Raw genomic sequence first — 14915 nt, forward strand, 5'->3', positions numbered from 1 at the left:
GCCACCAACGCAAGTACGGAGTTGAAGGAAGGAGTGTAGGGACCGGCTTTCCACCATTTGTGTAAGAATAAGGTATAGCAGCGTGGGCAGCGTTGGACTAGAAGTCTTTGTGATTGTGGTCGTTATCCTGGAGTTGGGAAGTGCCAGCAGGAGAAGGGAGAGCCTTTGCAGTAATGCTTCCCGTGGGGGAGCGAGCAGCTGGATGCTAGGAGCGTCCCGAGTCACGGGAAGGAGTAGGATTGGTGTTGCAGCTGCGTTTGGGCAGCTGGTAGGAAATTGAGATGGGGATGGGAGAGGCCGGTATGAAAGCGGAAGGAGCAACGTGGTTTTGGAGAGTCGAAGCAGTGGAGTCGTCTGTCTGAAAGCGAAGCTGACTAGCGTGGGTCCTGACTAGCGTGGTTTTACAGTTGCAGGCGTTGGAAGAGCAGCATGTTCAGGCTGAGCGTTGTGTTCAGGATTTGAAGACGGCCCTGGCAGAGAAACAGAGGGAAGCGACAGCTTCTTCCCGGCAACTGCAAGACCTTCTGGAAGCCTCTTTGGGAGGCGTTAGCCTAAAAGACCTGGAGGAACGAGTGGGACGGTAAGGAAGTGGCACAGTGAAGCAAGGCTTTGCTTTGTGGGCTGGTGTAATAGCAGCAGGATGGCCTTGTTGCATCTCAGCAAGTCAGTACACGATTTTGGGAGAGGCTTTTGCTTTGGACTGTGTGATTTGGCGCTGTTGTGCCAGTGTTGGTGCTCCTGTGGATTTCCATGACGAGGCCTGTGTTTCTTTTCAAGACTTGAACTGGAAAACGCCCGGCTGGAAGACACAGGGCAGCAGCAGGCAGCTAGACTCGAAGCTCTTCAGAAAGAGCTGCACGCCTCTGCCTCTGTAAGCTAGTCATAGCCTTCCTGTTTCATGAGCTACTGTGCGCAGTTGTGTGTGTATGTATGCGGGGGCGTTTTCGGAAGAGATTTTCCTGGGGAGCCTCGGGGAAATCATTCCCTGCAGGCTGCAGGCGATCGGCTGCTGTTGGTCCGCTCGCAGGCTTTCTGGTTTTGTGCGCTACTCTGCTGAGTCTTACTTAACAGTGTTTGAGGTAAGGGCACTTACGGCACTTGTGCGCCGGTGTGAATGGTTGCTGCTTTGTACCGGTTGTGGTGCTTAAGCCGTGTGGCAGCAGCACTTCAGCTGTTGCCGCCTTAAAGGCGTTCTGCAAGTGAACTTGTGGAACGTCCTTGGTGCCAAGCACGTCGTTGCCAAGTCTTAAGCGGCCTCCTCAGGCTGTGCCAGGAATTCCATTTGCCGCTGGTCGCTGAAGATCCCCCTGGAGCTTTAAATTAAGCTGTGCTCTGCCCGGATGGGGATACCTAAGTACCGTCGGCTATTAGCGGAGGGCCTGAGGAAGGTGTTCTCCAGTGTGCGTGGCACCTTTGCCCCCGTGAGCCCCTCGCTAGTAGCGCGTGGTCTTTGCTTTAGTGGGGGTCGGGGGGAGGGTGGTGTGGGGGGAGAGAGGGGTGGCAGGCACCAGTTTCTGTCCCTCGGTCTTAGCCTGGGTGGTGGAAATATTGAAGTGCTGCAGTTTGCGTGGGATTCTGTCCCCTGGAGTTGTGGGGCCGGCCCTCGGCTAGCAGAGAGAGATGTCCTGCCGCACCTTTGTGAGGAAGGCTGTGCGCACCTAGTGCCTCTAGGTGCCGTGAGTGAGTCGTGTGTGCCATTTCTTCTTCCTGTCCGGAAAGCGTGAGAGCGGAAGAAAGCCAGGGAAGGAGCTGGCAGAGTGGAAACAACCCGCAGAAGCCCGCCTGGAGGAAGAAATGAAGAAAAACGTTGCACTGCAGAAAGAATGCAACAGGTACAGCCGTTGAGTACTTGTAAGAGCTGTCGAATGAGCGGGGAGTCAGGCGTTATGTACCTTGCCCCTGAGACTCCGAGTACGTATCTGTTGGTGAGCGAGCTCAAGGCTTGCGTTAGGTCTTGCAAGTGGCTTCTGTAGGGGAGCGTGCGGTTTTAGGTAGGTGGAAGTGCAGGCAGGAGGGCAGTTGTCCTGGGAAGAGAGGGAGGGCGGGAGGGCAGGAAGAAGTCGCTTGTGTCTTGTGCCTGTTGTCAGGCAGAGGGAGAAGCTTCAAGGGAGCAGATGAAATGTTGACTGGGCAAGTGATGTGTGGGAGGGGAATGATGTGGGTGGGTGGGTTGGTGTGGTGTTTTGGCTTGGTGTCTTGTTCTGGAAGTCCTGGCCTGTCCGCCATGGTACAAATGAAGTAAGCCCCGCACCGTATGCGTGGTGCTTAGGGAAGTGCATGCGTAAAGGCGGACTGTGCTTGGGCTTCCTACTTTACTTGCTAATGTGCTGTGCAGGTCGAAGAGGCTTCTGGAGAAAGCTATGAAGAAAGTGAGGGCGTATGAGAGGCGGGCGCGAGAGTCCCAGATGAATTTCCCGGGCGAAAGGGAGGACCCGTGTTCGGGAAGGGGCAGAGAAGTTGCTAAATTACGAACAAAGGTGAGCTTTGGTTGGCTTGTTGTGGTGCTTGTTTTGGAAAGCTGTAAGATTCTTTTCCTGGCTGTTGGGTTGTGGTGTTAATTATGTGGTGGCCGTGTTTGAAAAGAACGGCTGTCTCTTATGGTCCCTGAAAAAGCCTGTGTAATCCTTTGGGAAGTGAAGAGGCGTTGCGATAGCGGGGCACTTGTGAGCCTGGGCCTTTCTGGGCGAGAGCCCAGCTTGAAAGCTTGAGGCCCTGGCAGCATCTTTGAGGTCTGACAGATGAATTTGTGCTCTGGAAGACCGGTAAGTAGGACCATTATAAGCCTAACCACAGTATGAAAGGCAAGGACATCGGAAGCATAGGTGTGAGAGGTGTGGAAAAGGTGCGTTTCTGTGGAGAGAAGACGACGACGACGGCGGCAGAGTTTTAGTTGACCTTTGGGGCCTACTGAAACCCTGGCACTTCTTTGTTGATTGTCTTCTAAACTCAAACCTGTGTGTGTGTGTGTGTGTGCGTGTATGTAGAAAGAGATAATCATTTCTGTTTCCTCTTTCCTGAAGCTTCAGGTATACCACTGTAAACAAGTGAATACCTTGTGATTATTGTATATTGTTGTCAATATGATTACAGTTGTTATCGTTCCCGTTCATTAGTTCATTACACTCGGTTACTTACCTGTTACAATAGTAAACTCATTCCTAAGGAGTAGGGACACCTACACTACCAGCCGACCCTGTTTAGTGTCGGGAGCCCGCCGAATTACCTTACCAGGGCAAAATGCCTCTCAACTGGTTCGGTCGTTCTGCGGAGGCCTCCCGGCACAAAGGGACACGCTCGGTGGATTGTCACAGAACTGCGTACGCTTAGACCTCTGGGTCTGCTTAGGTGAGTGAGTCCTTTCCCTGTGTGCAGGTCCGTGAGCTGTGCTGCTCCCTGGAGGCAGAGCGGAGGAAGTCGAGGCAGCTAGAGAAAGCAAACGAAGGTGCGCGAGAAGAGTTGGCTTGGCTGCATGGGAGCCGTGACAAACTGCGGAAGAGCAAGCGGCAGCTGGAAGAAGAGGTGGTTGCGCTGAGGTGTCGCTTAGAGGCCAAGATGAGGGATCAGAGGCACAGAGAAGAGGATAAAAGGGAGATTGAGCAAAAGGCTGGGCAAGAGCTAAGGCAAAAACTACAGGAAGTCAATCTCTTTCTGCAGGTGAGCTCCCTTACCGCTAGTACGCGCAGTCCGTTTGTGGCTTGTCATTCATTCTTTACTGTTGTCATTTCTCGGTATGTTATGCTTGTGCCGGTCAGTGCTGTGGGGTCATGGGCTCGTTATAGCTTCAGGAGGTTGCTGAAGGGTGCGAGCTTGTTGGATGCTTGTCCTCAGGCATTCTGAGATGTGGTGAATAATCTTCTTTACGCACCTCGGTCACTGGCGAATCTGTAACAGCGCCAAGAAAGACGAGAATTGCAAGTGGACTAGTGTCTTAGAGAGACAGAGGTGGCTTAGTACTAGCTCTGATTCAAAACAAAACAAAGCAAAGCAAAAAGTTGCGCTGAGAGAGCCGGTTTCTTTCTGAACCAAAAGGATGATGTAATGGGGTGCTTTTGGGTTTTGCCCTTGATTGTAGAGGGCAGTGAGGAGGCCCAGTTGGCTCCCTGGGTGAGGTTGTGCTCTTCAAAGTGGGTGTGTGAAAGGGCCTGGGGGGAATGATCTCTTTTTCTTTCCTGGGGGTTGAAACTGCATTATCTGCTTCAGACACAGGCAGCCGCCCAGGACCGAGCGGAACAACTAAGAGCCGCTTCTGCAGCTTCCGCGGTAGGCCGACTGCAGCAGAGAGTTAGGCATTTAGAATATGAATTGGCTCTCACAAAACGCCTGCAGTGAGAGAGCGCTAACGAGAGGCTTGCGGAAGCTGCTGCTGCTGCGCAATGCTATGAGCCCTGCAGAAGCCACTCTCTGGCAACGAACCCGGTGGGCAGCGCTTCCTCTGTGACGGAGAGAGTGGAAGCTCATATGGCTGAGGTAAGGCATTGGGAATACCTGTTATTCTCAAGCTGAAAATGAGCATCCGTTCCTAGCTCCACCGCACCCAATCTAGGAGTCTAGACACGCCTGCTGACCCTCAGAGCGCTGCAACCTCGGCAAAAGCTCTGGTCCGGGCGCGCCCCAGAATTAGCAGTCCGTGTGACGGCATGTTCCTCACAGCGTGGTGAGCAGTGTGCCCTGAGGTTTGGGAAGCGCATGCCGAGAGTGGGGCAAGGGAGCACGTGATTCTTCACAAAATGCCGTGATCCGTTCCCGCCTTTGCACAGAGTGGGGGTGTGGAGAAGCTCTCGAGTTGGGGATTGCTTTGTGAGACGGTTAATGCCATAGAGCAATGGGAACGCTGGGCCTTGGTGGACAAAGACTTTCTCTGTAGTGGGGGTGATGTTTCCAGTGTTTATTCCCATGTTGCAGTTGGCTTGAGAAGCTAATGCTACAAGAATGTAGCTACTGAGGCCTTAAGGGTATCTTGTCTGTACTTGCAGGTGCGGCGGGAATGGTCAAAAATATCGCTGAAGAACTTGAGCAAGGTAATCTGTCAGGATCTGTTAGCGGTGTTACCAAGGAAGAGGACGGTTCCTCCATTTTGAACACAACTACTGGAAAGCTGCCAAGCTCCTGTGCTAAGCACAGTTGTTTTCTACTAGCTTTCCAACCTAGAGCTCTGCGAGGCAACTTGCTGCTTATGCAAATAATAGTCGTACAGAGTCGTATGCAGTTGCCTTTAGATCACAGAGAGGAAAAGCGGCCTATGCGCACGTTCAGCCCCTGCCCCCGAGCCCTGAGCAATTCCACCTCTTCAGGATAATTGTTTCTCCAGAGTTGTGGCTTGGCGGTGACTGGGCCTGTTGCAAAGCAGGTAGCCCCTGAGAGCAATTCCTTCTGTCCCAGTAGCCTTTACTCTCCTAGCGAGTGGCCAGCCGTTGCGCTAGAGCTCTTTCCGTTTGCTAGGACGGACACAAATCCGTGGCATTGAATCCGTTTGCATTGTGACTGGAGTTGCCTGTCTCCTGGGAGTAATAAGGTTTGTTTGCTTTGGGGACCTTTTCCTACTGCAACACTAACATAGGGCATTTTCTCCCCTCCCGCTCTCGCCCCGCCCCTTCCCCAGCAATGGCTGAGCTGAACGTTGGATCGGCTGGAGCTTCTCCCTGGGCATCTACTGAAGGATCTTCAGAAAACGTAGACCAGGAGCCGCTTTCCAGGGCAACGCAAGAGTGCCGCGATGTTTTGACAGCCCCGTTCCAGAGAGCTAAGAGTGGTTATCCTGAGACTACTACCTCCTGACAGAGGGACTCGCGTTACCAGGCTGTGAGGAAAAGCAACCCTTGCCACTGTTTTTGTACGAGTGCAACAGTGCGGTGTAGCCAATAATAATAACGTGCGGTCTTTAACTGCAAGTATTGTGTTCCAACTTGGTATTTAATAAATGTTGTAATCTAGTAGGTCTCTCCGTTTTATTCTGTTCCCCTTCCTGACTTTGCCTGCCCTGCGCATATGACTGTCCCCTCTGCTCGTGTCTCTTATGGAGTAGTACGTGTTGCATTGCTGCCAAATGGTGGATGCTGGTGGAAGTCTGGCCTGCTGCGGCATTTGCGGGCAAGGGCTGCGTTTTGTCCCTGCGTTTTGCGAGTTGTTCAGCGCTAGCCAGCACGGATGATGGAAGTCATGTTTTTGAAGGCCTAGCCAGGCTTTCTTCCTGGGCAGGCGCTTAGCCCTTCTGCCTCGCGCTGGTCTGACCAAAAGTCACTTATGCAGACAGCTCCAGGCCTGAGGGCAGAGAGGCCGTTTGTCCAAGGGAGAGCTCAGCTCTGCTCTGCTCTGCTCCCTTCAGCTGGCTTCCCAGCTGCTCCTTCAGCCTGTCCTGGCAGCCAGGCCAAGGGCCAGCATGCAGACTGTGTGTTTTTCCTCAGCGGGGGCTGGAAGCACGAGTGTGTGAAGACAGGGGCCTCGATCGTCCCCAGGTGCAGCCCTTGGCGGTTCCCCTTGTTGAACTTGACAAGGTGCCCGGTTGCCTCACGTCTCGCTCGTAGCGGGGCACTGGCCTCTTGCTGCCTTTGAGAACGATGCTTCCTGTGGTCTGGGCAGAAGGGAGGGCGAGAGCTTCTGGTAGCCAGGAAAGGTCGCAAAGCCCGCCGGTCTGGAAGGCTGTTGGATCCGCTTGCAGTCTGCAAAGGGGAAAGGGGTTATGGAAGTTCTCTGCCCTGCAGCGTGACTGGCAAAGCGGAACCGCTGTCCAGTGCTGGGCACTTGCTCTTCTCTCTGCAAAGCAAAAGCAGGTGCGGAACGCCTCTGAAGTGCCTTCGCTTTGGGTTGTCCTGTTGCCAAACTCTGAGAGGAACTGTTTTCCAGTGGTTCCCTGCCTGCTTCTGTCCTGCTGGGTGTCAGGGAGAGGTGAAAGTTCTTGGCCGCCGGAGCAGCAGCACTGAAATTCAGCGCTGGCATCTGGCATGACAGGAGCTGGTAGCGCTTACAAGGCGGGTAGAGCAAAGTCCCGTCTGTTCTGGCCCCTGCACTAGAGGAGAGGGATGGAGCTACTGGAGCGAGTCCAGCGAAGGGCTACTAAGATGATTAAGGGACTGGAGTAGCTCTCATACGAGGAAAGGCTGAGAGAGCTGGGATTGTTCAGCCTGCAGAAGAGAAGACCGCGGATCAGGGTGTAGGCAGGATGCGAAGGGAGGGTGTAAAGAAGTCGGAGGCAGACTCTTCTCAGCGGTGCCTAGCGGTAGGACGAGGGGCAAGGGGCACAAACTGAAACACAGGCCGTCCTGTCTGAACAGGAGGAAAAAGGTCTTTGCTGTGAGGGGTGACTGAGCCCTGGAAGAGGTTGCCCAGAGAGCTTGGGGAGTCTCCGTCCTCGGAGATGTTCCCAAGCCGTCTGGCTAGGGTCCTGGGCCGACTACTTGAGGTGATCCTGCTTGAGTAGGGGGGGCTGGACGAGACGATCTCCAGAGGTGCCTTCCAACCTCAAACGTCCGGTGATTCTGTGACAAGCAGGAGAAGCGGGCGACCGGGCATCTAGTCAAGTTCGACAAGGGGAACTGTCAAGGGCTGCACCTGGGGCAGGCTGGGGGCTACTGCCAGGAAAGCAGCTGGGCAGAGGAAGGCCTGGGGGTGCAGGTGGGCAGCAAGGAGTCAGCAATGGTTAGAGAAAGAAATCGTAACCACATTTTAATCGTTTTGATAATAACTTTCTGCCAAAGGGAGCAATCGCCCTCCAGCCTCTCGCTGTGGTCTCTGCTAACAGCTGGAGCGATCCGCTTTCGGTGAGAGTCGCTCACCTCGGTGAGAGTCGCGACTCGCGGCCAATTTGGCTCCCTCCGGCACTTGGGCTTCCTACGGCGCAGGCGCAGAGCTGGGAGCCCAGAAGGACCGGCACGCTCGCGGCCTGGCCGGGCAGCAGCCAGAGCAGCCAGCTGCGGGGCTCAACCTAAGCAGTCGCCGTCTCTTCAGGCGCAACGAGCTACTTCAGCCCTGCGAGCTCGGCCAAGCGCTCGCGACGCCCGCGCCCTTAGGGAAACAGTGGGAGCGCAGGTTTGCGAGGAGCACAGTGTCCCGCACCTGGAGCAGCAGCAGCATGAATTCTTCAGGGAAATGACGGCACAGCAGAGTAAGAGCTGGAGCTGGGGGCCGCCGGGGAGGGACCCCCAACAAAGACGTCCTTCGGCCGGCCGCAGCCACCCGCCGCCGCCGCCGCCGCCCCCCGGCCCGGCCCGGCAGCGCCGCGAAGGAGGCGGCAGCGCCCCCCCCCGCCCCGCCCCGGGCCCGCCCCGGCCGCAGCCCCGCCCCCTCGCTGCACAGCCCCGCCCCTCGGCGCGTCACCCCGCTGCCCTGTGACGCCCCCCCCCGCGCCCTCGCCGCGGCTGTTGCGCATGCGCGGCGCGCCCGCCACCGCCTCCGGAGCCGGTGGTCCTCGGTGCTGTTGCGGCCGTGTGCCTCGCTGCCAGCGTCGCTGCGTCGCTGTCCTCGGCCGGCGCCTCTGCCCCCGGCCCGGGGGCTCCGAGCTCGCCGGGACTCAGCCCCGCAGCAGCTGGCCCGGGCCGCGGCCCCTGCTCGGGGCTGTCCGCCGCCCGCGTGCCCGCCGCAGCATGAAGAGGCTCTTGGGGCTCTTCGGCCAGGGCCAGGGGCAGCCGCCTTCGCCGTCGCCGTCGCGGTCGCGGTCGCGGTCGCGGTGGGCGTGCGGCGGCAGCGCGCCCCTGCGCTGCGTCGGCGCTGCCTACGAGCTCCGGGAGAAGGAGCTGGGCAAGCTGCACCGCGCGGCCGCCAGCGGCGACCTGGCGCGGGTGCGGCGGCGGCGGTGGCTGCCGAGAGTCGGCCTCGACGGGCGGGACAAGGCGAAGCGGTGAGGGGCGGCGGGGGGGCCGGGGCGGCGCGGGGGGTGGGGGGGGCGGCGGCGAGGGCCGGGCTGCTGCGTCGGTGCCGGCGGGGGCGGCGGCTGGTGGGTTGGAGCTGGCGTGCAGCTGGCAGGAGCGCCTTTGTGCCGGGAAGGCAGGGCCGTTTGCTTGGGCTGGCGAGGGAGTGCGGGAGGGCAGTCGGCCTTGCGCGCGCGGGGTGGGCTCGGGGCTCGGGGCTCGGGGCTCGGAGGCCGGTTGCGTGTGTGGCCAGGCCGGAGCGGGACTTTGTTGCTGGGAGCGTGACAGGGTCGAGGGGGAAGGTTTCTGCTGTCGGGTTTGGTAGGTGTTGTGGAGGGCCCTTGGGAGCGAGCGCGTGCTGGTGCTTGCTGCAGCAGTAAGGCCGGGAAGAGGCCAGAGGGCGCGACTTCCCGGCAAGGCCAGCAGCGAGGGGATGTTCTGGTGTTATAAAAGGCACGTGCTGGGCCTGCGGCCTGCTGCTGTGGCGTGAGTGGTCCTGGCAGCAGGTGGAGGTTGCCTTGCCGTAGGCTGGAGGTGCGCAAGCCTTGCTCTTGCTTGCTGGGCTGCGTGCGTAGTGGTGTTGGAGGCAGGGAGGAGGTGCCGGGGCGGAGGGCAGCAGTTGCAGAGCGGAAGCCGGAGGCTGGCTGGGAGAAATGGGGGGCCTGGGCGCAGGGATGCACGCGCAGGGAAGGGAGCGCGGAGCTGAGGCAACGTTGTCTTCCTAAGTGGGGGCTGGGGCTGGGGCTGGGGCTGGGGCGGGGAGGGGCTTTTTCCTAGCCCCGGCGTCTCGGGCTTTGGGTGTGCAGCGGTCACCCGCGTGACATGGGCAGGCGCGGTCTCTTCAGCTGTCTGGCCTGCGCTAAGGTAACATGCTCAATTTTTAGGACCCCTCTGCATCTGGCTTGCGCTAACGGACATGCGGAGGTTGTCTTGTACTTAGTAGAGAGGAAGTGCAAGCTAAATCCTCGTGACAACTTCAAGAGATCGCCACTGATGAAGGTACGTGGGTGCTGCGGTGAGGCAGGGCTTCTAAATTGCGCCCCGAGCGATCGAGCTCTTGGGTGATTCTGGAGGTAGGTCTGGGTGGAGCTTGTGGTGCGCTGGGCGCTGGCTAGGCGTGCGTTGCCTAATGTTTGGGCGCGTTATTGTTGTCCGAGGTCGGCAAGCTGTGGGAATTCTGCCAGAGGGAAGCGTAATTGCTGGCAACGTTTCCTTGTTTCCCGTGTGGTTGGCAGGCAGTGCAGTGCCAGCACGAAGGCTGCGTCGCCATTCTGCTAGCGCATGGCGCCGACGCTAACCTTGCGGATGCTAACGGCAACACTGCCCTTCACCTGGCTGCCCTTGCTCCTAACACCTGCCTAGCAGGGCAGTTACTGGCGCACAACGCCCATCTTGATGCGCAGAATAAGGTAAGCGTGGAATTTGGGTCAGGCCGCTCCTGAGAAGAAAAAGTTGCTTTGCTTCTCTGTGTTTTTCTAACTGGAGAGGGGCGTTATGCTTTCAGATGGGATACACGCCCCTTTCTCTGGCCGTGTCCGCGCATCACGTAGAGATGGTGGAGTTCCTGCTTAGCAAAGGAGCCGACGTGCACGCTCGAGATCAGTCGGAAAGGTGAAGGGTTTGTCAAAACGGGGCGTGGGTCTCCTGAGCATTGGTGAAGTTTGCCTGGTCTGGCCGGGTAGCCGAGGGTGCTTAGCGGAGGAGACGTTTGGCCCAGGGACGTGCTGCGGCCCCTTGCAACCCGAGTTCTCGTGGGCTTCCGTGTGGTTGGCTTTGCTTTCCTCCTGGCTGTAGGAAAGGGGGAGGTGTAATTGTTTTGGGAGCAAATAGGGATGAAAGGAACGCCAGTGAAACGTCGGTGTCTCCTGATAGCTTTTGTCTCGTCTTGTGGCTGCTTTAGGACCCCTCTGATGCTTGCCGCCTCTGCCGGGGACGTGAGCATGATAGAAGTTCTTCTTGGCTATGGTGCTGACCTTTGCCAGAAAGACGTTCTTGGATGGACAGCGGAGGCTTATGCTAGGAGGTCTGGACACACTGGGTAAGTGCTTTAGGTCACGGTGAGAGTCGCTAAGCGGTCCGAATGTCCGTGTTGGTGTGCGGACGTGTTTGGTAAGAGGCGCAAGGTTTAATGATGCGTGGAGACCTTTGTTGAAGGTGGGCTCAGTGGAATCTTCCGGGACGTAGCGTTCCCTGTGTCAAGTGTGAGTTGGGGAGTCGAGGAAAGCTTCCCCCGCAAATCGTCTTGTTTGGTAAGTGGTGTTATGCAAGGATGTAGTTGATTATAGTGACAGTGTTCCCTTTCTTTCCGCACCTCCCTAGTGTTAGTGAACAGCTGGCAGACCGCGCAGCCGAGAAAAACGTGGGAGAAGCTTGTGCAGGCAGCGCAGAAAGCACGCCAGTGCTTAGCACTCGTTGCGAGGCAGGAGCTGCTGCGTTTGCGTTGGGCACACCTGCTGCGGACAGAGGAGGTAGGAGGCTTAACTGTGGAGGAGCTGAGGAGGAGAATGCCTACGGCCTTTTCTTGTGGTGGCTTGTATTGAAGCTTGGCAGGGTTCCGTCCCTCTTGCCTGTTGAGTACCCTTGCTAGGGACGGAGTAGAGACGCGCTGGTGATCCTCCTCCGTGAGGATAGTCCTTTGGTTTTGAGGCTGGCTTTTGGTTTTGGGGGTGATGGGTGGGAGGCTGGGTAGAGCAGGAAATACAGCGTAGTCTCTGGCATTTTGAAGCACAGGTTGGCGGGGGTGGGGGTAGAGGCAAAGAGAGCACGAGAGAGAGACCGATCTCTGCCTGTGTGGTATGAAGAGCTCGGCAGTTTGTTTCCTTCTTGTCCTGTTCAACCGCTACCAGCATTTGCTCGCTGCCTGCTCACATAGCATATTCATGCCATGGCAGGTTTGAGGTTTGGAACGTTCGAAGGAAAGACAAGGGCGGTGTGGAATTCTTGTCCTTTTTTATTTTGCGGGGGGTGGGGGGGGGCAGCGAGAATTGAGTAGGATGGGAGAAATTGGTGGTTTGGGGCATGCTTTCGTTCATGCTGTCTGGCATGACTGCTTCACTCTAGTCTGGCCTGTAGAATTGTCCGTGTAACATGCTTGTCTGCATTGCTGAAAGTCGAAGGTCCGACATGCTAAGAATTAATCCTGTCAATTAATATTTGAACAGTGAGAGGTGGCTTTTCCCACGAATACTTCACGAGGTGAGCCTCGAACAGTAGCTTTTGCCAACGACCTTAACCTGCCGAAAAAGAGGGGAGATTTGAGCGAGACGGTCCTTCTTGCCTTTGCCTTTGCCTTTGCCTTTGAAGAGTGTTGGAGGCAGAGGAGAGCGATGACAGCTGTCCTGCTTCTGAGGAAGAAAAAAGCAGTTTAGCTGCCAAGGTAAAGTGCCTCCAGAAGGAGAACTGCCCGTGGAGCGACTCGTTTGCAGGGCAGAGCTGTCTAGATTTGGGCAAAAGCGCGTGTCCAGGCAGGGTGGTTTTCTCCTGCCCCGCGGTCTCCTGCCTGCCAGTCTTTCAGCTGCGGTGAGCTGTTTGCTCCAAGCCTTGTAGCTGTCCGTGGCAGAGCATGCAGCAGGCTTGCGGTTGCGGGTGGGAAGAGCAGTAGGTGACAAGAAAAGCGACCGCATGGTTTTCTTCACCTGAGTCAGAGTTCTCGTCCCAAAGCTGATCAGCCTCTAGATGGCCTGTTCTTTTGTCCTCCAAGCCTTGCTGTTTGTTTCCAGTAACTTTGGTGATAGAATTCAGGCTGATATGGGGAAAAGGGCACTTGCTGTTCAAGATCTGCTGCAATGCTTCATCTCCTGGCTCTCCTTTCTTTCGTCCTTGTCAGGTTGCCCAAGAGTGCTTGGGGGCGGGGGGAGTGGCTCAAGAGGGTCTTTTTTTCCTCCTGGGGGATGGCATTGCGGGCTTGCATGGGATCTCACAGCACCTGTTTCCCCTTCCTTTTGTTTCTTTTGTTTTGTTTTGGTTTGTTTTTCAGTTGAGGTGTGTGGCATTGGGGCTGTGCCATGATGAAGAAGCTGAAGAAGCCGAGTGTGGTGCAGGAACGCACCCCGTAGTGCTGGAGATGCAGGCATGTTTATTTGCAACCTGGTTGCCCTTGTCTCAGTGGCCTGTCAGAGAGTGTGGCAGCTGTTGTGTGAGAAGAGCTAGTGTGGCATAGTAAGATGTGATGGTGGTTGGAGGAGTGAAAGTGAGGAAAGAGGGGGAGGTGAGACTACGGTAGTTTGAGAAGCAGGCAGCTGGTGGTCTCGTGAGCCCAAGGGAGGGGGAAAGGGTGTGTGTGCTGCTGGATAAGGTAACGTAGGTGAAGGCAGAGCCTGACTGTGTGCGGGCAGTGCTTCTCGGGGGGCTTTATGGAATGGGAGCAGGACGTTAGTGACATTAGGTATTGCTGTGTACATAAAGACATCTGCAGGCCTTGTAAAAGAGGAGCGAGAAGGTTTTTCTCTGTGGCTCGAGAGAGGAGAAGTATTTGGCAAGGTGTGGATGGCCTGGGCAGAGGCTGCTGTCCTGGGAGTGGCAGCAAGTGGCCTTTGAGTTGTATTTCTAGAGTCCTACTGCAAGAGAGAAGGTTCTGGTTCTGTGCGTGCTTGGAAGGGTTGCTGCTGCTTTGCCAGGTTATGCAGTGAAAGGAGCGTGTTTGGGACGGTGCAGCCAAGTACTAAGGACAGCAGCAGAGTGGGTGTAGGCTTGGAGGGAGCGCAGTTGGGGGTTGGAGAGTGGAAGCGAGGGCCCAGGGGGAGGTTTGCCTCAGGTTGTTGGAGAAGCAGGCAGCTGGCGGTGTTTGTTGGTGCAAAGGAGGGGGGAAGGATGTGTGTGCTGCTGAGTATTGCCGTGTAGGGGAAGCTGGAGTGTGGGTAGTGCTTCTCAGGGGCTTTAGGGGAAGGGAGCAGGGCGTTTGTGAGCTTCGGCATTGCCGTCCCTTCACATACGTTCTCGTGGAGGCTGCTTGTTTCTGTTCTTTCTAAGTGTGCGGGCCGATCTCTTTCAGGACGACTCACCGGAAAGGAAGGGAGAGGAGGCTCCTGGTGGTGCCCAAGTGGCGGCTGCTGCAGGAGCCCCTGCTGGTGTGAGAGGTGAGTTTCTAGACATGGAGGGGCTTTGTTTCTCTGCTCTTTGGGCTGGGTGAATGAACTGAAATGGCGATCTGCCTGTGAGAGGGTAGAGCAGGCAGGTAGGCGCTGGGCAGGCAATGGCGGGGAGGGGGGGAGGGAACGTAGCTGGAGGGAGATGTTTTGTGGTAGTGCTAGGGAAGGAGGGTTGTTTCTTGGTGACTTCCTGCGGGTGGGAGGGTGTTTGGCTAGTGCTTTGCGGGTCGCTCCTGTAGCGTGCCGAGGGATTGTGAAGGGCCAACTCTGGAGCTGTAGTTTGGAGGGGAGATGCCGTCAGAGCTGCGTAGTCGGCGACTGTGGCATGGCAGAGCCTTGTTTGGATGCTCGCCGAGCATGTGTTGGGCGTTCTTGGTAGGGGCGTGAGCTGTGCTGCTGGGCTTGGGCCTGTGGTGCTGGCAAGAAGGCGGCAGGAAGTGGCGATGGCGTGGTGGTGCGGCTGGGGGTGCAGGCGCCCTTAAATGACGCTGCTTTGTTTTTCCTGGGGAGTGGAACGGTTTGGTGTGTCCTGGGCACAGGGCTTGCGTGCTGGAGGAGAGCAGGAGAGGGAAAGAAGGAGCGGTGGTGTGTCATTTGTGGCTTCCTTTGCAGGTGTTGCGTCGTCCGCAGGAGCGGAGCAGGAGGACGAGAGCGACTCTCCCTGGGATTCCGAGGTGCTTGGTGTGAGGGGCGCAGTGGGTTGCCCGAGGGGGGAAGTGCGCGGGAGCTTGCCTTGGACGTGGGCCCTAGCAGGGATGAGGCTCAGTTGCCGCTTGTGGTGGCTGCGCCACAGGTTTGTTCCTGTGACCTGGAGCCGCTTGTGCTCTGTGCAAGCGGTTTGGTGAGGACTGTGCCTAAGTGGGGTGTGCTAATGTCCTGGGAGTGGCAGCAAGTGGCCTTTGAGTTGTATTTCTAGAGTCCTACTGCAAGAGAGAAGGTTCTGGTTCTGTGCGTGCTTGGAAGGGTTGCTGCTGCTTTGCCGGGTTAT

At 57.0% G+C, this 14915-nt stretch overlaps 2 protein-coding genes across 2 annotated transcripts; both read left to right on the forward strand.

The window, feature by feature from the left end:
* The first annotated feature begins 407 nt into the window (after positions 1-407).
* On the forward strand, positions 408-5929 carry LOC138065729 (ankyrin repeat domain-containing protein 26-like). The gene is made up of 6 exons (XM_068931146.1): positions 408-1832; positions 2336-2477; positions 3373-3654; positions 4201-4467; positions 4974-5018; positions 5600-5929. The coding sequence occupies exons 1-4, from the start codon at positions 1795-1797 to the stop codon at positions 4327-4329; spliced, it is 591 nt and encodes a 196-aa protein (XP_068787247.1). The 5' UTR covers positions 408-1794; the 3' UTR covers positions 4330-4467; positions 4974-5018; positions 5600-5929.
* Positions 5930-9731: 3802 nt separating this feature from the next.
* Positions 9732-10852, forward strand: LOC138065730 (ankyrin repeat domain-containing protein 7-like; the record flags this gene model as incomplete). The annotated part of the gene is made up of 4 exons (XM_068931147.1): positions 9732-9839; positions 10076-10249; positions 10345-10451; positions 10741-10852. Coding segments are annotated over 4 exons (501 nt in total), but the record flags the coding sequence as incomplete, so codon positions are not given.
* Positions 10853-14915: the final 4063 nt, after the last annotated feature.

Source organism: Struthio camelus, chromosome 1 (assembly GCF_040807025.1).
Source record: "Struthio camelus isolate bStrCam1 chromosome 1, bStrCam1.hap1, whole genome shotgun sequence".
Classification (NCBI taxonomy): domain Eukaryota; kingdom Metazoa; phylum Chordata; class Aves; order Struthioniformes; family Struthionidae; genus Struthio; species Struthio camelus.